The sequence below is a fragment of the Pelobates fuscus genome, chromosome 6 (genome assembly GCF_036172605.1).
Source record: "Pelobates fuscus isolate aPelFus1 chromosome 6, aPelFus1.pri, whole genome shotgun sequence".
In the NCBI taxonomy this organism is placed as follows: Eukaryota; Metazoa; Chordata; class Amphibia; order Anura; family Pelobatidae; genus Pelobates; species Pelobates fuscus.
The window spans coordinates 136,146,629-136,168,906 of record NC_086322.1 but is presented as its reverse complement, the minus strand read 5'-3'; the positions used below and the strand labels follow the sequence as shown (position 1 = coordinate 136,168,906).

The 22,278-nt window shown below is 38.8% G+C and overlaps 1 protein-coding gene across 49 annotated transcripts in view; it reads left to right on the top strand.

Moving 5' to 3' along the window:
• Window positions 1-22,278, top strand: part of ANK2 (ankyrin 2) — a 540,585-nt gene that overhangs the window by 417,430 nt on the left and 100,877 nt on the right. For 14 of the 49 annotated variants that reach the window (XM_063458330.1, XM_063458303.1, XM_063458299.1 and 11 more), the window contains 7 exons: window positions 284-382; window positions 2,481-2,579; window positions 4,730-4,828; window positions 8,147-8,245; window positions 10,602-10,677; window positions 16,557-16,701; window positions 21,907-22,009. In XM_063458330.1, coding sequence (XP_063314400.1) covers window positions 284-382; window positions 2,481-2,579; window positions 4,730-4,828; window positions 8,147-8,245; window positions 10,602-10,677; window positions 16,557-16,701; window positions 21,907-22,009 — 720 coding nt within the window. Of the gene's footprint in view, window positions 1-283; window positions 383-2,480; window positions 2,580-4,729; window positions 4,829-8,146; window positions 8,246-10,601; window positions 10,678-15,055; window positions 15,110-16,556; window positions 16,702-20,576; window positions 20,589-21,906; window positions 22,010-22,278 lie in introns of all 49 variants that reach the window. The other 35 variants (XM_063458296.1, XM_063458304.1, XM_063458289.1 and 32 more) reach the window with 7 other exon arrangements.

The following is a 22,278-nucleotide window of genomic DNA, read 5'->3' as shown; positions in this document are numbered from 1 at the left end:
TGTATGAGAATTTAGGCTGTATATCAACATTTTTATCCATATCAAGCAAAATTTGCAGGGGTTAAGTAATGTTTATGAATTGCATAAATACCATTAAATGAGGGGGTGGATTTGAAGACCGATACAGTACCGTGAGAGATTCCTAGCAACATAGATTGGTCTTGTCAACTCTAAACATTCCAAGTACTCCTGCTTTTCTTTACGTCAGCAGATTGCAAGTTTGTTAATGTCTATTTACTGGATTACAAATCTTCTTCAAATTAATCTTTGTTTCCTTTCACAGAATGGGCTGACACCATTGCATCTTGCTGCCCAGGAAGATAAGGTGAATGTAGCTACACTCCTGGAAAAGAACGGAGCCAACCTAGATGCTCAAACTAAGGTAAATGTTGTCCAGGTGCTATGAATAATGATTGTTCCAAGATAATTCTCTGTTGAGCACTTCATGTTTCAGTGATCCACCAATCTTCCTTCCCTTATGATAAGGTACCTTCAATTAAAGTCATTACAATAAGTCAGGTGCAGTTATATTAGTTACTTAGTTTGCAAGCAGAGTGTTCATAGTGCCAAACCTAGTAGTATGTTTTAAAAAAAAGAAGGGAGGAAGAAGAGCAGCTGATCAGTATTGCGTAAACTCTGATACTTTGATAGAAAGTGTGAGCAAAACTGGTATAGATGAATTTATTAGGGATAGATACTAAACAGCTCTCTCACTTGTTGTGCTCGTATCTCCCTCAATATTCACTGACCTCTTCTTATTTTCTATTTTTGCTTTAAGTGGTCAGGTGTCAGCAATATACACAGGACTGAAACTCTTCTACTAGTATAGTAAGCTGGTTAGATGCAGGATTTTGAATATTCACTGAATAGTATTCTAGCCATTAACTGATATATTGTGCATTAGGCACAGATCACTTGGTTGAATAATATCTAGTTTGACGTTATAAGATAGGTTTGTTGAATGTTTACACATCAGGACTCCTAGCAACTGAAAAGTAATACACAGTTTAAGGAATTTTATGAGATCTATTTCCCTATGGAGGCAATACTAAATAAAGCCCAGGAAAGGGTTTCTCTGATGTATGGTAAACACAGTGAAATTGAGACATTACGGTTACACCTGGTGACATTATTATATATACTTTGTTTCCTTTTGAATTATAATTTGTTTCTGATGCAACGTTCAACTTTACATACACAAATATTTTTTTCCACACTAGCATACAAAAACTTTGGAAGATTTTATTTTATTCCTTTCTCGTTGATGATTAAAATTCTTGGTTAAGACCTTCCTTAACCAGTGCTAGCACTGGGTTAGACCTGACTTGCTCCCCTGTTATCAGTAATTATGTATAAGTATAATAAGTAATCAAGCGTTTCAATACATAAATTGCCCCTGATCGTTCTTTGGTGAGAGCCAAGATTAGCAAATAAAAATATCTATGTATTTTACCTGTATATTCTATGATATGTATTGCTGTGGTGCAATATCAGCTAGAATGAGCGGAATGAGATGTTCGGACACCTGACCTGCTTCTGTATAGCAATTCAGATGTTGTCTGCTCTAAGGACATGTCCAAAAGTGCTTAAAATTCACTCAACATCACTTCCTACTCTGAGTGTTTCGCCTCACCCACAAAACCTTATTTTTGCACTTTTGGGGGTCACAGAGTGGACGTGGACCAATCAGAGCGTAGGTATCCATATTTAATCATATTTTGACCCTGTTTTTTTTGCCCTATTGTGGCTTCTATTTTAGTTTCCGATTAGTGAGTTCTTTAAGTCTTCTATGTGTATTCTGGTTTTGATCTCGGCTAGTTTGTAGGAATTTTGAATATCTCTGTAATCCTGACCCGGCTTGTCCTTTCATTTATCCGCCTATCTGTATCCTTGACCTTGGCTAGTATGCTGACTCTGTCTCTCTTTGTTTATATACGTTAAGCCAGGTCATTTTAAGGTCTGGTAATACGTCTCTATCTATTTCTCCTGTTGGGCTTCCCATTTCCTGCATGTTTGGATATACTTCTCGAGACATAAACCCAGTGTCCTGCTATGGCCAGCCCACTTGCAACAACCTTTCACGTGTTGTAAGAAACATACTATATGAACTAAATGGGTTGCAATTTTTAGATCGTTTAGCTAAGTGAGAAAAAAATCTCCAAGTCAGCTATTTTTCCAACTCTCCTCCTTTTGGCCATTATCACTTCTTCTTAACTCCAGTGACTCTAGAACCCTGAAATTATCTGCTCTGTGATGCTCATGACCAGGGAAATAAGTCTGCAGAGGCAGAATTAACAGATCACTGTGAAAATAATAAACAGGGTCTGTTCTTCCTACATGCATGATGTCGAACACGTTTTATGTATTTTTGTTTACTGGTGTGGAAGGTGTGATGATACCTATGCATGTCAACAGTCAGTCATCTGTTGGGAACTGGTGTCTTTGGGCTTTAGTTTATTAATTAATTTGCATTTTTCCAGCTCGGTTACACGCCACTAATTGTAGCAAGTCATTATGGAAACATTAAGATGGTGAACTTCCTTCTTACACACGGAGCTGGAGTTTCAGTTAAAACAAAGGTAATGCTATTATTTCATATGTATTTTATTAAATTTATATTCAGCACATTTCTGCTCAACAGTAAACATGGATAAAAAAAGCTGTCATCTCAATATAGACATCGGTCTGTAATTTTTAGATGTACACAGGAGGGGGAGGCAAACATGAAGCATCCCTTGTTCTTGTACTAGAACTTCCATGATACACAGTGTCTGAGCTAGATCTAACTTCTTCTATGTGCACATCTGTCTATCTGCCATTCAGTAATTCATTATGCACTCATAGTAAAAAGGATAAAGTACTTGTGACCTGTGGTATTAACATACAGAATACCATATTCAGTCACTAAAAAGAATCACTAAGCTTGTCTCCATGAATCCACAACAATTCTAATAAAAATATACTTTATTTCATTAAAATTAATTCAACAATTAAAATATTGTTACAACAGAGTGATCAGAGCATACAATGACACAATGGCTTAAACATTTTGTACTGTGTTCTGTCATTAAAGGGACTCTCCAGTGCCAGGAAAATAAATCTGTTTTTCTGGCACTGCAGGATCCTGCAGTGCCCCCACTCCCTCCCACCTCCCATCCCACGTTGCTGAAGGGGTTAAAACCCCTTCAGGGACTTGCCTGAATCCAACGCCGATGTCCCTCGGCACTGGGTCAGGCTTCGCCCACGCTCGTCTGATGTCGACAGGGGAGACTTAATGTGCATGCGCAGAAATGGCCATACGCGCGCATTAGACCTCACCATAAGAAAACATTATTCAATGCTTCCCTATGGGGATTCCGGCGACGCTGGAGGTTCTCATGCTTAGCGTGAGGATGTCCAGCGTCGTTTAAAACATTTTTCAGGTTTTAAGAATCCGGAAGTCCCTCTAGTGGCTGTCTGATTGACCGCCACTAGAGGAGGACTTAACCCTGCAAGGTAATTATTGCAGTTTATAAACACTGCAATAATTACACTTGCAGGGTTAAGGGTGATGGGAGTTGGCACCCAGACAACTTAAATGGGCAGAAGTGGTCTGGGTGCCTGGAGTATCTCTTTAATCATTGACCTGTGATTAAGGTTTAAAAAAAGATAAAAAGATCCAAAAACTTAAATCATTCTACTTATATACACAGTAACACTCTAATTGACATCCTCAAACTAAGATTACCTGGTAAATACACAGACACTATTCTTAATCTTAAGCAAACTGCTAGAATAGTGATAAAGCCTTATTTTATGGATGAATGGACAAGCCATGTGGTTAAAATAAAAACAATGTTTAGTTTAACTAGAAGAAATCAGTATTCCTTACACATGATGTCACCCTGAAGTAGGTCTTAAATGTGGCTTTCAACCTAATCTGGCAAGCACGTCAGCGGCCCTAAAACAATGTGTCCTTTCTCAGCATTTCTCAGCTCAGCATAGTGTCACATCAGGAAACAGTGATATTAAATGGTTTTATTTGCTTCACATCTTTTATTTCTCTTAAACAACCAAACACACACAGAGTGCCCTATTCTTTTTTGGCTTAAAGAAGAAATGTGCTAAACTAAAGAGTTGATTTTAATTATCTGTAAATAAAATCTTTAAAGGAACACTATGGGCATCAAAACAAATGCAACCTACTGAAGCAGTTTTGGTGATCATACCCCTACAGTCTCACTGCTCATTTCTCTGTCATGCAAGGACTCATTTTGCAATGAACAAGGAGGAAATTAAACCTGCACAATTTACCAATCTCTTGGCACACATGTCAGGGCCTTGATTTAATTTGTTTGAATTTGTTAGAAAAGCTTTTCGAATGATTTATCTACCACAGTCACCATTAATGTCTATGGGATACCTTGTAGATAAATAATTTGCAAAGTTGACTGAAACTTTAAGCCGCGTTATAGACTGCTTGCTAACTAGTTACTGTATTATCAACTTGCCATGTTAGCTGCCAGTCTATCTGTCTATGCCGGCATTAGGTGGCTTTCCAAGTAAATGAAATTCACTGATATGATATACCTGGCGATTACAGGAATATTATAGGAATATAAAGGAATAAACATTTTGATAGATTATTTTATTATGCTTTGATTTCCCTTTAAGTCTTGGAACCTGCTATAAACCATGTTGCCATGATCTTTGTGTTAATTGCTTAATCACTGTTATTTCTCCCAAACAGAACGGCTACACCCCTTTACATCAAGCCGCCCAGCAAGGACATACCCACATCATAAACGTCCTGCTGCAGCATGGCGCCAAACCGAATGCTACAACTGCGGTACGTTACCTTTTTCATTTTCTTGCTGATGCCAGTATTGTCTCTAGAAGTCAATTGTTGTGTTTATGACCCCATTACTGCATTAGACTAGAGGGTTTGTCAGGGTAGGCTGGTTAAGATTTCCTTTTGGTGTCAATCATAAACCCTATAGTAACATGCATAAATATTCAGCTGTTTAGTTTTATAAAAAGTGCAGTAAACAAAATAACTAAATGGACACTTCGGACTCCTAGAAAGTGCAAATTTCAAAAGCAATTGGCGCATTTATAAACCAACCTGGCTACACCCCCTGGCTGTCAATCAGATAACAGATCCTGTTACTTTCTGGTTTGGTTAGAAACATAGAATGTGACGGCTGATAAGAACCATTCGGCCTATCTAGTCTGCCCAAAAGGGCTCCACTGGTAAGCTTAGTGGAGAGAAACTCAAGCGGCCGGAATTGCCTAGAGCATCTGCCTTGCAAAGACTTCTCATTGAGCTGCATTGGGAAATTTGTGACTGAACAACGACGAAGTCTAGGCTTCGGAAGAAGGGAGGACAAGAGGCAAAGGTCTCAGACAAGAGTTCTGCAGCTTTTGCAGGTGTTACATGCATTTAATCATGAATATTTTCATTGGGGTGTATGTTTTCATTTCACGCTCCTAAGTTCTTTTCCTATTTTTTTTTTTTTTTTTATATTTGGGAAGTAAAGTGTTTCTTTCTTTTTTTTTTTATTCTTTATTTATTTCATTTTTGATGAAACAAGGGTAGGGGTTACATATAGGAAGGGAGGTATCAAAAAGTACAATTGTTCGTTTTCATTGTAGCTATGTTGAACATGTTATACACATTACAGTGAAATTCCGTACAGGTTAACCTTTGTTAGGGTGCACATGTCGTGTAGAGGGCATGAACCTTTGCCCTTCTGAGTGTCCTGGTGTAGGTGTTCTTGTAGTTTATTTGTGGTGGGTTGGACCTGCTGGGTGCTGTGCAGGGAGTGTTGTTATGGGCTGTGATGTTCAGTGCTTTTAGGTTCCTGTACTTGGACTTCCAATCGTCGTGTGTGTCAGAGGGGGGTTTTGGGTGAAATGTAACTTGGGGTAGTTATGTAACTTGGAATTTGAGTTCTGTATAAAAAGCAAAGCTGTTGGGTGTATGTGTTGTGGGTTGTGTGGTATTGTGTGTCTTCCATTGTGTGGGGTAGTGTCGCAGGTACGAGGTTCTTTTCTCATAAGTCTTTGTCAGGAGGTCTTGCTGGGATCGGATGGATTGGGAGATAGGTTGTGGGATTTTTCGGGGATGTCTGCAGTGCGGTTTTCGGTTCTTGAGCAGTGGGGTCTCTTTGCGGTAGGGTGGTGCGTCCTTTTCCTCAGAGTGCGTGCGACTCCGCTCTGTACTGTGTATCTGGCAGAGAGGCCTCCCCCCGGAGGTCTGGGTACTCGAGTCTATTTGTTTGGTGGGGCGGAGGGTCCTCCTCCCAGTCTCTGTAGGTGCGTCTTGGTTTTGTTCGGAGGGAGGGGGGACGTAGGGGTGAGGGGGTCGTGGGGAAAAAAAAAGGGGAGGGGGAGGTCCCGAGTGTTCTAGCAGGTGGGGATATCAGGGTCCCTAGGGTGCCAGTGCGGTCCCGATGAGCCTAGGGTCCTATATCTTATGGTAGGATTGTGTGGTGTCGTGCGCGAGGGCTGATAGTTTGTCCATTTCCATCATTTCGTTAATTTTTTTTAATACTTCCGGGGTGGATGGGAGTGAGTTGCTTCCCCAATGTTGAGCTATGGTTCTCCGGGTGGCCAGAGCGACTCGTGCCGACAGTTTGTTCTGGGCCCTAGTAAGGGAGTCATGAGGTTTTGACAAGAGCCAAATCCAGGGGTCTAGTGGGAGGTCGCTATGTAGTATTCCATTGACTGTGCACACAATGTCTTGCCATAACCGGGCTATGTGCGGGCAATGCCACCATAGGTGGATGTATGTGCCCTGTTCGCCGCACCCCAGACCATATGAATCACTTATGCGCTGTCTGCTGAAACCGCAAAGGACTGATTAATATGGTGTCCATAAGCCCCACTACCTGACTACCAGGAAATCATTTTTTTTCAATCGCCTGTGCTGCCTTACAGTAGAGTCGTACCCCAGATTACCTACAATGCTGCGAACCACAGAAGCATGCCAGCAGAGACGTTTATGAATGCCATAGGTTTGCCAGAATTGTCTTAGGCTGTATGATGTGACCTGAGAATTAAAAAGTGGACCTGGAGATCCAAATCTTGATTCTGATTTGTTATTAGGAAGTCCTAAGGGATTTAGGGATAAGGGATAATTTTGTTTTGAAATGTAATCACATTTTATTATATATTATACATTTTATTATATAATGCCTGCTGGCTGCTCATACAGCAAGCGGACCTTTCATAACGTTGGTTTAGTAGACAGCTTGGCATTGTTTGTGAATCATTTATATGAAATAACATATTACAAATTCACTGGTTATCATACAGTGTACATTACAGAGACTGGTACATTATATAATGTGATGCATGTGTCCATCTGTGTGTGTGATACTAATTGTATTACAGTTAATACAGCCACATATATTCTCCAGACTTTTAGCAATAGAAGGTGTGTGTGATCCATTGTGTAATTTCTCACATCACTTCCTGATGTACATGATCCAATTACTAGATCTGCATCTGTTATTTTTGTTATTACTTACAGATGAGGAAAAAAACAATGTCAGGTGGTTTGTGAATAATATATGTTACTGACATATAGCAGAAGGTATTTTGTAGATGCTACAGTAAAACTTTCCTCTGTGGAAATAACATGCACTTGGACTAAATGACTGTCAGATGTGAGCGTGTAGCTTTATTTTTCTTAAGGGAGTACAACGTCCAGATGAATCCAGCTTTCATTAGCACTGTACTTCCTTAGACAAACTGAATTCTGGAGAGGATCTATTTCTCTCTAAATGGATTTGAAGCATTTAAATTCTGTTTTTGTTTTCCTTTTCTGCTTTGTGATAAAATACATTACAGAAGCCTACTCTGCGCTTGGGTACAGCCTTCAGTCATTTGCATGGAAGGCAAATGTGAATTAGTGTGTGACAGCCTTAAAGCAGATACTAGGCTTTATGCAGAAACGCTGGCAGATGTCGGTATGTTGTGTTGCCATGGCGATAAAAGCAAAGGCAAACTACTTCTCAACTTAGCTACCGATTATTGGTAGAAACTAGTGCCTTTTATTCTGTGCTTGGTGACTTGCTGGAGATGGAAAGGCTGGCTCATACACTGTAGTCTGTGTGATCTCACTAAATCCAATTCTCTCATCCTCATTCCCTCTTTACAGAATGGCAACACCGCCCTCGCAATTGCTAGACGCCTAGGATATATCTCGGTGGTGGATACATTGAAGGTTGTTACTGAAGAAATCGTCACCACAACAACTGTAAGTATTACTTGGGTTCTGAAAATATTAGTGTTAACTGTGGGTTCATTGATTAAAGATATAGAGTATCTAGAGAATGTAGAGATTTGCCTTGAAGTTTTCGGTTTTGTTGTATAATAAATGTTGTTCCAAAAAAAATAAAAAATAAAATGGTGTGATACCTTTTATATAAATATATGCAATATTGGTGTTAATTGTAGAAAATGTAAAAACAAAAGTCATTTTAGTGTGGTTTTCTGTACTACATACATAAAACCAGTTAGTTGACAAAACTTTTTTTTCCATTATTATTCTGTATTTTTGACTACGGTGATTAACAAAATGAAAAACCTTATGGTTATTCAATAAAGTGACATATAGTGTTGAATCGCTGAGAGGGGAAAAAAAGTACTACATATTGATTTATCATGTTCTAACAAAGAAAAAGTATCTGTGCTACTGAGGATACATTTTCTCTCGAGCAATAAAGGGTTAAAATAAAATGATGTCACCGTTTGCAGCTTTAGGAGACCAGCATAAAACGGGCTCTCAGTCTAACAGAGAGCATTTGCAAATAATGAGCAATCTGTTACTTGCGTAGGCGGCAGACTCCTAGAAAACATAACACCCATTACTACAATTTATCCATTGCATCTCACTGTATGTAGTAATTTACCAATATGCCCTACTAGCTACATACATCACCGTGGTGGGATTTATTCACTAAACTGGATATTGTTGAGAATGGGCAAGAGAATTGCAAAATAAAATAATTAGAAAAAAATATCAGCTAGTTTTCCCATTTTTGGCTTCGCTTTAAGTATGAAACGCCCATTTAATTCTCCAAAATTCACGAGTTTAGTGAAATAAACCCTGGATGTTACTTTTATTCATGCACCAAGTTAAACGTTGCAAATTAACAAGATGTGCTAATGTGTCCTAACTAAGTATCTGGGAATTAAGAATTTCCAGCTCTAACAGGAAAGTTGACCTTGTTTTGGAAGACCAGAATAGCATTCCCTTTGCCAAAATGCACAATAAACTGGTGCACAATAGAAGCAAAGATAACCTACTTGTATACTACACTTCTGCAATACCTAAGGCCCTCTCCTCATTCATAGCCCATCCTCAAGGACACCTTATGGAATGCAGAATGCTTGGTTTTCTCTTGGAACAATTCAAATGTTCAACCTAGTGGCCAAGTGCATTTTTATTATTTACTTAACAATTTAACTATTTGTTTATACACCTTACATACTTCTAACAGCCATGCTTTAAAAAAATATATATTTTGCTATTTAGGGCAGAGTCAATTTAAAAAAAAATAAAAAATTAAATCATTAATATTGACATTTTTACAATGGTCTTTACCCTTCAATTTAAAGAACAATCTCTTCACATGATTTTTAGTTATAAGTTTATTTGTCCCTATATTTAACAAATATGCATTTGCAAGGTGTGAAAAATACAATTAAATGTACCAATCCACACCTCTTTTTCATGCAACTGGGTACCTCCATCTTAGCTCCCTTATCTACACAGATATTTTCAGATCATATACATATGATATACAAATCATTATCAGAAATAAAGTACCTGAAAATCTATGTTTGCAGGTATACTGGAGTGTCGGCCATTAGATATGTTAGTTATTTAGAAAATCAAACCTCTTAATCTTTTAAGGCTTCTTATCTTCAAGTCGGGTGTGATCCATTTTTGAACAGTATTACCGTACTTCTTTAAAAGTATCTCTTTGTATGTCCTTAATGGTGAGTCTTAATCTTTGTTTGTTCTTGGCCTTACTACGGGCTGTCACGTGATGCTATAGCTTTATTATCACTGATTGGTATTCATGCTTTGTCTCTCTCTCTTCCCTCCTCCCACGGCAAATCTACCCACCTGCCGTCTGTTACTTCTATCTTTACCAGAATTGGGACAGATTTCCGTAGTCAAAGTGAAACAAACACATTCTATTTAACCCTTTAGTTATTTAGGAATCGGTATATTCAATGTACACAATTGCACAATGTGTTACAAACTTTCATGTTTGATTGTCTTTTCTTTTTTCCTAAAGTGCTGGTATTGATCTAGACCCATTGATATATATATTTATTTTTTTCTAATATTTATAACATAATATTTTTCTTATGTATTGCTCTTGCTGTTAAATATATATTTTAAATACTTTACGTTATCAATGCTACAAACCCCTGCAGACACTTTGAGATACTGTAAATGTGCTTTCATAATTCGAATTAAAGCTAATTTGAAACCGTTTCATCAGACAAGAGTGCCATTTTAAATCAATATTACTAATGATTTATTTTATCTAATGGCTGTACAATGTATAAACTGTTGTTGTTGTGTTGTATTTTAGCAGACCGTTACCGAGAAACACAAACTGAATGTGCCTGAAACAATGACGGAAGTGCTTGATGTTTCTGATGAGGAAGGTATGTGTTAATACAATTGTTTGTAGTATGCATTTTGTTTAAATATTTAGTGGCAAAATATTTTGTGAGATTTAATAAAGCTAAGAAAATAGCAAATAAACAATACATGTAGGATATCTACTATGAATTGATTATAAACATATTACCACAATAGTACCATAACCCAATAATGTACCATAATGTCTTAACAGCATTACAGGCCCCCAGGCAAAGCTGTGCACGGAGGCCCAGCCTACACAAACACTCACAGGAATGAAAATGTAAATTATTGATAAAATTAAAGTAACATTATAGGGTCAGCAACACAAACGTGTCTTCCTGACCCCCTTGCCCCTACATGTCTCCCTTAAATTTAGTAATAACTTACCTTAATTCCAGTGCGGGAAGGGTCTGCTGACACTGGCTCCGCCTCCTTGGCTGAGATCATCACAATTGATTATCTCAGCCAATCACAATGCTTTCCCATAGGACAGCATTGAATGGGCTGAGATTGTCATTTCTGATGATCTCAGCCAAGTAGGCAGGCTTGGTGGCGGAGCCAAATGTCGCCCTGGCCAGTCAGTATCTCTGCATAAAGATGCATTGAATTAATGTCGCTGTCTGAGGAGTAGCCACTGGAGTTGTCTCTAGGCTGTACTGTAAACACTGCTTTTTTTTTTTTAATTCTTTTTTTTAAGACAGTTGTGACGGACTGCCTGGCACCCAGACCAGGTGTCTTCGCCAATCGATGCTCCTAGTACGAGTACTCCAGGCACCATAAGCACTATAGTCCCCACTTCCAGTGTTATAGCTTGGTTGGGGTATTTCTGTCCTCCACCTACCCTGGCCCCAAGACCAGGATCCAGCTTCCAGTGGGTAGACCTCTCCTCCATGAGAGTGTAGCAGTATGCTCTAAAAAAAAGAGCAAGTGATTATAATCCCAGAGGAGTATAGTGATATAGCAATCCCTAGGGTAGATACAGCCGTTTCCCCCACACATGAGATGAGATTCTATGTTGAGGGTAAGCAGGAACTCGTTTATTGGTAGCCACAACTGGCCTTATATGCAAGTCCCCATGCAAGGGTCACTCCCCCCTGGACCACAGCAGAAAAAAACCCACACAATTACATTGGCTCTCAGATCCAGGACACTCTCATACATAATGAGACAATCCCTCCCCTGAGCCTGGGAGATAATTGAGTCATGGACTGTACTAACTCAATTATCTCCAGGCAGAAAAACACACATTTCAGCAATACCCCGAAAGTAACCCTAAGACCCATGGAAACACCACAAATGTTATATCCCATGATAGCCCGACCTTGGTGACCAACATATCGAAAAATCACCCAGATCGGTTCAGGGGTTCAGGATTTTCATGGAAGTCATAGTTTGACCGACCACACAAAAGGCTCCTGCTCAAAAGAGTTCCATGAATTCAGGCTGAAATTGGCGTTTTTTGCGTTTTTCACACACAAACAAATACTAACGCTAACTTTGGCCAGTGTTTGTGACCAAATGGCTACTAAAAAAGACTGGACATACCCCATTTGCAATACCCTGGGTTGTCTACTATTGCAAATGTTATGCCATTATGGGTTTAAATTTAATTCCTGGGCTACTATACAGTCTCAAAGGCAACGTAACCAATCTGGCGAATTTCAATTTCAAATGTAACGTGCTATATTTGACCCTGTAACTTCCCAAAACATCATAAAACCTGTACATAGGGGGTACTGCTTTACACGTGAGACTTTGCTAAATACAAATATGTGTATTTTATTGCAGTAAAAGCAAACAGTATTATGACATTGACAGTTAAAATGTCATGTAGAACTAAAAAAATAACATTTCTTATTTTCTCCCATTTTTTTCATATTAAATTATGTTTCATAGCTAAATATTTGATATTAAATGAAAGCCCTGTTTCCCCTGAATAAAATGATATATAATGAGGGTGGGTGCATTTAATATGAAAGAGGTGAATTACGGTTGGACAGACATGTAGCGCAAATGCCAGGTTTTGTTTACGTTTTGTTTTGTTCACAACGTGTACATTTGGCTCAGTCCTTAAGGGGTTAATAACCTTTTTTGTAACACAACATTACATGTGAATAAAATGTAAAAACTTTTTTTTCACATTATTGTTGCTAATAACCAGTGCAACTAATTAAAAATAACTCAAATAAATTAATATATTAGTCATGATTGTTAAGTGTCTAATATGTCTAGGATTAAAATGAATTTTTGATAGTTAACACTAACCCTATACCAACCATATCCCTTACCAGTGCTTACACTTACACTAACAATATGCCGACCCCAATCTCACTCTTAACCCTACACCAGGCATAGGCAACCTTCGGCACTCCAGATGTTTTGGACTACACCTCCCATGATGCTTTGCCAGCATTCTGAATGTAAGAGCATTATGGAGGATGTAGTCCACAACATCTGGAGTGCCGAAGGTTGCCTACCCCTGCCCTACACTATCTCCAACCCTAAAACATTATAAACCCATACCAAGCATTAACTCAGACCTTTCCCTAACCCCTCACTTACCACTACACTAAAGCTAATCATAACCATAGCCCTACCCTAACACTAGCTCTAACCCAACCCTACTCTTACCCCTAAATCTAACCTTTACCCTACCATAACCCTAACCCCATAACTAACATCAATTCTGATAGAAAATGGTATGTGGCCGCCACTTACTGGCCATTTTCATAATTAAACTGCGTGTTTTTCCCACACTGAGACAATGAGATTGATGCTGGGCAGAATTGGCCTCTAAAAATGGCCCTAACAGACAGAGTCCCAGGTATCCAAATCTACAGGACGTTTCATGTGGTCCTACAGGCCTTAAAGCCCACTCTGTGCATGGAATGTCTCAACGTCATTAAGGGGGTTAAGAACCATAACAGTTTACTGTAGTCGTTTGGTTTTATGGCAGTGGTTTGGCAAAAAACAGGGATATTCTTGTGCATAGGCCCAGCCTGCCTGCTACGGTCTGGCTAATGGCATAATTTGCTTTGGATATCCCAACACTCTCCCAAACTTGTATGGGCTATAGTGGATTATTTGCAACAACTATGCACAGACAAATCCTGCTGTACCCTATACAAATAATTTGGTCAAAAAAAGGAGGAAGTGAAGCTTCATCAATATATCATCCCAAACAGTGGATGGGCTGTAGCTTCATGGGATATGGTTAAAAAAAAAAAACAGACTGTACCAACCTTTAACCCCTTAAGGACCAAACTTCTGGAATAAAAGAGAATCATGACATGTCACACATGTCATGTGTCCTTAAGGGGTTAAAGGAACACTCCAAGTAACATAACTGCTACAGGTTATGGTGCCTAGAGGTCCCCTTTAAGAGGCTCATTTAATTTCTATTATGTCTGATTTCCTACTTTATGGGAATTACTCTATTTACAAAATCCATGCAATAATAAGCAATAATTTATTAAGCATTGCTCGGCTAAAAATCTAATAACCGAAACATATAGAACAGCTTTTACAATAGTAAATGTATATGACATGTTTTCTTGGGCCTTTTGTTTTCAACCAGAATAATCACAGTAGACTAACACTGCATACAGAGATTTACACTCTGTTGAATCGTTAAAGTGTTATTTTTTACTTTTAGGTTCAAAACTATATTGCAGTTATTCTTGAATTTTAAAAGATGCCCAGTTTTCATGCATGCACACATATGATTTGAGATGCTTAGCCACTGATGTTTTTTTTCAATACTGAAGGATAGGCATGTTGTATGGCAACTATGATGCAAAGTGCCACATTTCACGCAATCCGTGCGAACATTCCATTCATCTCTATGGCAATTGTTCCAGAGAAAACTCTTTGTTGAGATTTATCAAAGTGTCATGATGGCAAAGCTGGTGTAACCTTGTAGAATTGTTTATAATATCCAAAGGAACATGCCTGCTGATTCCAATGCTTTATATGGTGGTTGCTCCACTTTTAGAATGCTACTCCACTTTTCCACCACCTTCAAAAATGTTCCTCTTTTTCCTAGAAATACTGCATTATTGTCTGTCTAAAAAGGGCTGGGTTCTTTGTGCAGTGAATGGAACATCGGTGGTATAGGTGAAAACCTGCTTAGCATTTTCGCTAAGCAAGTACACTGGTGTGTTCAATGTTGGCAGTACTCTTGACAAGCTCACCACGGGATATTTTGAATCATTGTTCTAATTATCCAGTTTGGGTTTAGAGTTTACTGCCAGTACTGCATTGCTCGACTCTCAGGCACACTTGCTTAGCAACATCATGGTCAGTACATCTATGTGATATATACTCTCCTGCGGAGTATTGGATTATCCTTTTGAGTATGTTGTTTTACATTGTCAAAATGAATTGTGCTTCACGCAGCCTTTAAGCTCATGAGTGAATACTTGTCTGAAGAGAAACTTCTCGATGTGGAAGGTATCGAATCAATGTTCTCGTGTGACTTGAGTTTTTGATTTTGAGTGTGTTTGATGCAGATCTGCTTGTCAGCTTTGTCGATTTTCTAACATTAAATTGTCAGACAATGGGAGGATAGATGCAAAAAGCACTACATTAATATAGTATTATTGCAGAGCATATCAATCTTCCACTGTATACCATACATTCCATATAAATCAACTACCTAAGAATTTTCATAAAGAGGAACATTGTACTTTGAACACATGTTTTTTTATTGAATGCATGGATGCACACATATCCAATTTGTTTGGTACGCAAACACTTTCATTTTCAAAAACTGAAAACTAGCACAACAGGACCCCTAAAGTTAGCGCCCTTTGTTGCCAGTGTTTGAGAGGAATGTGTACAACAAGTAACTACACTGTTTCTGTGGTGGCTGAGAGGCACCATACAATTATAAGTAAAATGTTATACATACAATGGTATATCCTGTAATGTTATACCGTCAAACTGTTTCTAGGTGCATGTATTCTGAAATCAATAGTGAAAATCGCTGTAAAGGAATACTGTAAGCAACCATAAACACTACAGCTGCTGTGGTTGTTATGATGTCAAGAGTGCCCTGGTGCTGTACCAGTGTAACAACTTACCTTGGCAACCAGTCTAATCCTGTAAGAAAAGCCAAATGTATCTCGGCAGCTAAGTAGGTCTGATACAGGACTGCACACACAGACTGAGAGTTCTCCATGGCCTGCTTAACTCAGCAGAGCTAACCAGATTCACCTGAAGGAGAATCTATAAACAAATGATGCGTCTGCAGGCACTTGGTTGGACACAGATACATTCTAAAATGATTTTACAAATTGCACTGCGCCAGCGCCAGGGCAATACTGGCAAGTGGCAATGTAACCACTACAGTTAGATGTAGTGGTTATGGTGCTTGGAGTGTTCCTTTAAACACACTCTATATTGTATAGTAGAACAAGTTAAGGAAAACAGTAAATTATGTTTGTATTACCCAGAAAATAATGGTTTGTAATATATGGGCTAAGACTCTGATGGATTGCATCTACCGGTATATGTTTTTATTACATGCGAAAAGAAATGTTATTCATTACATCTTGACAATTATGCTGTATGCCTGACAATTACTCATTGCTAACACACAATTACATATTCTGCATCCTATCTCTTATCCTTGTGTGCATTTTGATGTTTGTTCTGGTAATGATAAAACAAGATTGTTTTACCAAAGAATACTTTTTTTCATGGGATGATACTTTGACAGGAAAAGCTACTAACATTATGTTTTGAATGGGTTGATATTTTATATGTGTTGATAATTTGCCATGTAAGATGTTTGAATGCCATGTCCCTGTGCTAACTTGTAGTGATTATGGTGAGCATTATAATGCTGTTCAGCATTTGTGACGACTATTAAAGCTTTTTCAAACCTTTGCACAAGGAGATGATACAATGACTGGAGACGGGGGAGAGTATCTTCGACCTGAGGATTTAAAAGAACTTGGAGATGATTCTCTGCCAAGCAGCCATTTTCTGGATGGCATGAACTATCTAGGATACGGCCTGGATGGGGGACGCTCTGACAGGTATGTGAATACGAAGTCTCTCTTCTTTAAAGTAAATATTTAGATATTATAATGTCAATAAATGGCATATTAATTCTTATGCTCATGTGATATGTAGAAATTAAACAAGTGTGTACCAATTCACAAAATCCCCCCATATAATCTTGGTTCACATGCATATGTGTAATATTGTGTAGCATTGTCTCATTTGTATGAGGGAGCCTAATCTCTCTTGCATTACTTTATCAGAATAATTTAATTAGATATCAATTTTATTTGGTTGTTATTTACCCATCAATTATTACATGCAAGCACCACTAATGGCCGCATATTTTGTGATGCAGAGATTACTTAGATGCCACAAATGACTGATTTTTCTAAATAACTGTCTCATGGGGAAATGTATCCAAAGTGCTCTATTATAAAGAGTGGTGAAAAAATGTATAAGGGGAGGAGTGATGGCCTACTTTTTAGTACACAACACTTTGATAAATCTTCCCTTTGAAAGCAATACAAACTGTCTTCTTAACACTATAGTGTCCCTGTGCACCCCTTTCCTCTCGGCGGGACCCCTGCCCTCATGCAAATTAAAGGGTTAAAACCACTTAGAAATGCTCACCTTTCTCCAGTCCCGAGATCCCTCAGCTCTGGCTCCGTCAGTTCCTCCTCCGATGTCAGCACCAACGGGGAACCTAATGCACATGCGCAACAAGTAACCCGCACACATTAAGCCTGCCCATAGCAAAGCATTGAATAAATGGTTTCCTATGAGGGATTGAAGATGCTGGATGTCCTAATGCACAGTGTGAGGATGTCCAGAGATGTTTTTACTGAGTTAAACTCTATGAAACTGCAGGAAGCACCTTTAGTGGCTCTCTGGTAGACAGCCACTAGAGGCAGTTATAAAGGAACACTACAGAGTCAGATAGAAACACAAACCTGTATTACTGACTATATGGTGTTAAAAACACTATCTAGTCCCCTGCTCCCCCTCCCCCTTGCCCCCTTAAATGGGGTAAAAACTCACCTTATTTCCAGCACTGGCATTTGGCTCTGCTCCTGATCCGCCATCTTGGCAGATATCATCAGAATACAGGATCTCAGCCAACCACAATGCTTTCTAATAGGAAACCATTGGATTGGCTGAGATTGCCAAGGAGGTGGACGGGGGGTGTGGCCAAACCCCCGTTGGTCAATCAGCATATCCTCATAGAGATGCGTTGAATCAATGCATCTCTATGAGGAAAGTTCAGTGTTTCCATGCAGAGGGTGGAGACACTGAATGGCAGTGCTGCACTGCCCCATGAAGTACCTCTAGTAGCCGTCTGAGGATTCGCTACTGGAGGTGTCCCTAGGCTGCAATGTACACACTGTGTTTTCTCTGAAAAGATAGTGTTTACATTAAAAAGCCTGCAGGGACTGACTATACTCACCAGAACAATTACAGTAACTTGTAGTTGTTCTGGTGACTACAGTGCACCCAGTCAACTTTAATGAGATGAAGTGGTCTGAGTACCTACAGTGTCACTTTATGTACTGTGAGTAGAGAGCTAAAACACGGCAAAACAAATAATTGTGGGACCCATTTTAAACCATAATTTAAAAATCATTATGTATATAAAATAAAAAATAAAGTAACCAAGGAAATGGGGATGAATTATAGTGGAGAAAAGAAGACGAGAGGATGCAGCTCCAGTGGATGCTGAAGAGAGTGCATGATTGTTTAAAGGACCACTATAGGCACCCAGACCACTTCAGCTTAATGAAGTGGTCTGGGTGCCAGGTCCCTCTAGGATTAGCCCTTTCTGCTGTAAACATAGCAGTTTCAGAGAAACTACTATGTTTACAAATGGGTTAACCCAGCCTCTAGTGGCTGTCTCATTGACAGCCGCTAGAGGCGCTTCCGCGCTTCTCACTGTGATTTTCACAGTAAGAAGACGCCAGCTTCCATAGGAAAGCATTGAGAATGCTTTCCTATGAGACTGGCTGAATGCACGAGCGGCTCATGCTGCGCATGCGCATTCAGCCGATGATGGTAAAGGAGGAGGAGAGTCCCCAGTGCCGAGGGAGCCCGGCGCTGGAAAAAAGGTAAGGGATTAACCCCTTCATCCCCCTAGAGCCCGGCAGGAGGGGGACCCAGAGGGTGAAGGGGGCCCAATGACCCTATAGAGCCAGGAAAAAATAGTATTTTTTCCTGGCACTATAGTGGTCCTTTAAAGGGATGTTTCAGGCATCAATACAACTTTAGCTTAAGGAAGAAGTTTTGGTCTAATCACTTTGTTTATGCCATCCTATTCACACCTCCCAGCATTTGACTTACACAGCCTTCCTAAACACTTCCTGTAAAGAGACATCTAATGTTTATACTTGCATGAGGACATCCAGCATCAATAAAATCCCAATAGGAAATCATTGAAGCAATGCTCTTCTATGGGGAGGTCCTTAGGCGCTCGCCGTGCATGCGCATTAGCCTCCCCCACTTGTTGGATGATGTTGAAGGAGACAGAGCGCAGCCCTGGGTGAGCAAGTAAAGTTTTTTGTTTTTTTTCAATTTGTAGTTTTTTTTTATTGATTTTTTCATAGTAAACGGGGTACAGAAAGGAAAAAGGGAGGGGTAAACTTCCATTCACAGTTCTTGTTTATCATTTCAAGTTTATCATAGTAAAGTTTATTTTTAACCCTTTTTGAGCTGGGTGATCAAGTAGGGGGATAGGAGGAAGGGGTCAGAGGGTTCTATAGTGTTAGGAATACAGATTTTTATTCTCAACACTATGTAATCACTTTGATAGCTTTGTAGACCTTTCTGTCTGTGATTAAAGTTCAATTTGCAGAGCAGGAGATAAAAAAATTCAAAACTTCTAAAGCAAGTTAAGATCCGATTGAAAACAAAACATGTTTTTCCCTTGTAGGCTGTGTGAGTCACAGCATAGGAGGCATGGCTAGGGTTGCATGAACAGAAACTCCCAAATGGCAGAGAATTGAGCAGTGTGACTGAAGGGGCATGATCTATTAACCAAAACTGCTTCATTCCGCTTAAGTTGTTTTGATGCTTCTAGTATCCCTTTCAAAGCATTGGAGAGACAGGTGATATCCATTCTTCAGAAGTTTGTATCAAAGGTTGTTAGACATGTTAGCATAATCTTTTTTCTTTTGCCTAGTGAAACAGCCCTGTTTTAAACTGAGGCAGGAGAAACTGTTGGAAAAACTGGCAGGATGGATATTTTGCTATAAATGTTAGGTGAATGCTGTGCCACTGATTTTAATTGGTATTTGATGTCCTGGTGACACTCTTGGGGTAGCAAAAATAAAATTAATTGAGGCTTTCTAGATTGAGAATGCAGTAAGGACCCACACAAATTTCCATGTCTTTCCAGATCAGTAGCAGGCCTCTTTACTCCATTAAAAATGTATTTCTTTATATTTAACGTCATAGTTTAGTGAATTACCCTGTAACATGTAGTAGCAACTTTAATTAAAGTGACCCCAACGGCAAGGGAACTTTAATATTGATAAATTCATTTATTTCATATGTGCAAAATAAGAACTTATAATTATGAAAGAAACATATTTGGTTTTCTGTTTTTCTGCAAAATAACAAACAAACAAAATAAAATAAGGTCACCTTAAAATATACAGTGTCCAATTTTTGCTTCTGTGATATGTGTATTAGTACAGAGCAAACTGAGATGTCCCAACATATCAAATAACAGCATGCCATCCCACTTAAAAATGAGGCAATACTAATTACATTATGGGACTTGACATCGATTCATGTAAATCAATTTTTTATACTAATACTGCAGTTACAATTCATTTCCTAACTGTTATCTGTCATTATTTATGGTTTCTGTTTTGTTTTTTTTTTCTTTTGCTCCTTTTGTGGATGATTTCCACAGTGCTATGCCTAGGTAGGTATCACATTGCATGTCATAATGTGTTATATTTACACACCCATTTAAACATTTAAACATGCCTCCCACTTCTCTTTTAATTATATGTTCTTCATGTCATACATGCCTTAATGTCAAGCACCAGTCATTATATTTAACACCATGCTGCCCTAATAAAGCTTGCTTTGGAAGCAGTAATAACCCATTATATGTTAAAAATTATAAAACATATGTTGTTGTTTTTTTCCAACATATATATAGCACTTGCAGATCATTTGCTCATGTAAACAAATAAAAAAATTAATACAAGAGATTAGAAAAACTGTCAGGGGCGATCAACAGAAATATCAATATTTTACATCTAGGAATATTTAGATTTTTGACGTTTAGATTTTTGACGTTTATGTAGAGATGATTAATTAGCATGTTTTGTGGAATGTTGGGGGATTATATCGCAAGCTAATCTGCCGTCAGCTAATTCACATGGCAGAAGCTGATTGGTGGAGTAACTGTAAATCTTTTTTGTTTAAAAAAAAACAAAAAAAAAAAAACATGAAAATCTTTATTTCTCTCAGAGGGAAGCAATTGCATCCATACCAGATGCCGCTCACAAATGCAGTGTTTCTGTCATCTTAACCTATGTCACTTATAAAATGAATAACATTTAAAGACACATTGGAGATTTCTCTCCATTCTTTAGAATATGTATGTTAATGTGGGTGTTGGAAACAATTTGACAAGGAAAACTGTGTAGGAGATTGCTTTCGTAAATGCATTGTTTGATCTAATGCATCGTGATTTTGTGTTTCTGATTGCTAAAGCAACCAGCTTGCTATTTTGCAGTGTTTTCCTCTGTTTGTTGTCAAGCATTTTTTTTAAAGCTTTCCCCAGTACAGCATCAGACTAAATGCTAAATGCTATGACTACTGCGGTGATTGGTAGCAAGCCTATAGCTGACCATGTGAATGTCTTATACTGTATCTTCCAGGGGATGAGATATTTTGTGTCCTTGTTCTTTGTTGTACTTTTGCTAGAAAACATTTTCTATTTCAAGTATGTATATATATTGCAAGCTATGCTTTATACATCCAATTTCCTTGACATATCATATGCCGTGCCTGGCAAGATATAATGTAACTTCCCAATTCTGGTCATGAAGGAGTTAAGTAGTAGATGTACTGCGGTGATTGGTCTCGGAGAAGCTGCGTATGTTTTCTCCCCTGGAAGCTGCATCCAATGCTAATAGCTCACTTTTTTCATTCCCTTGCTTTTTCCTTTCATCTCACCTCCACACACCCAACACTGCTTCTGGTTTTTACATGTGCCCACCAACCAGCCTGCAATCCTTCAGTTCAGACAGGGCACACTCCCTGAGCCATGCATCGTACCTGAGAGGCAGTGCCATGATAGACGACACCATGATCATCCCCCATGAACAGGTGAGTATACCTTCCAGTCAATCTTTAAACGGATTGCCCCATGTCAGGAATGTTGTTGCCGTCTGTTATTACACTCTGTCTTAAGGACATTAGAACAAGGGGATAAAGCCTAATGCTGCATTATCACAAGCTTCCAGTGCCCTTTACTGATACATAACCAACATAACAAGCACTCTAAAAGCTCCAGTGTAGCATTATATAGCATGTGACCACTATGCCATCAATATAGAGTGGGTTGTGGATGGATAGATGGGATTTATAGACAGAGA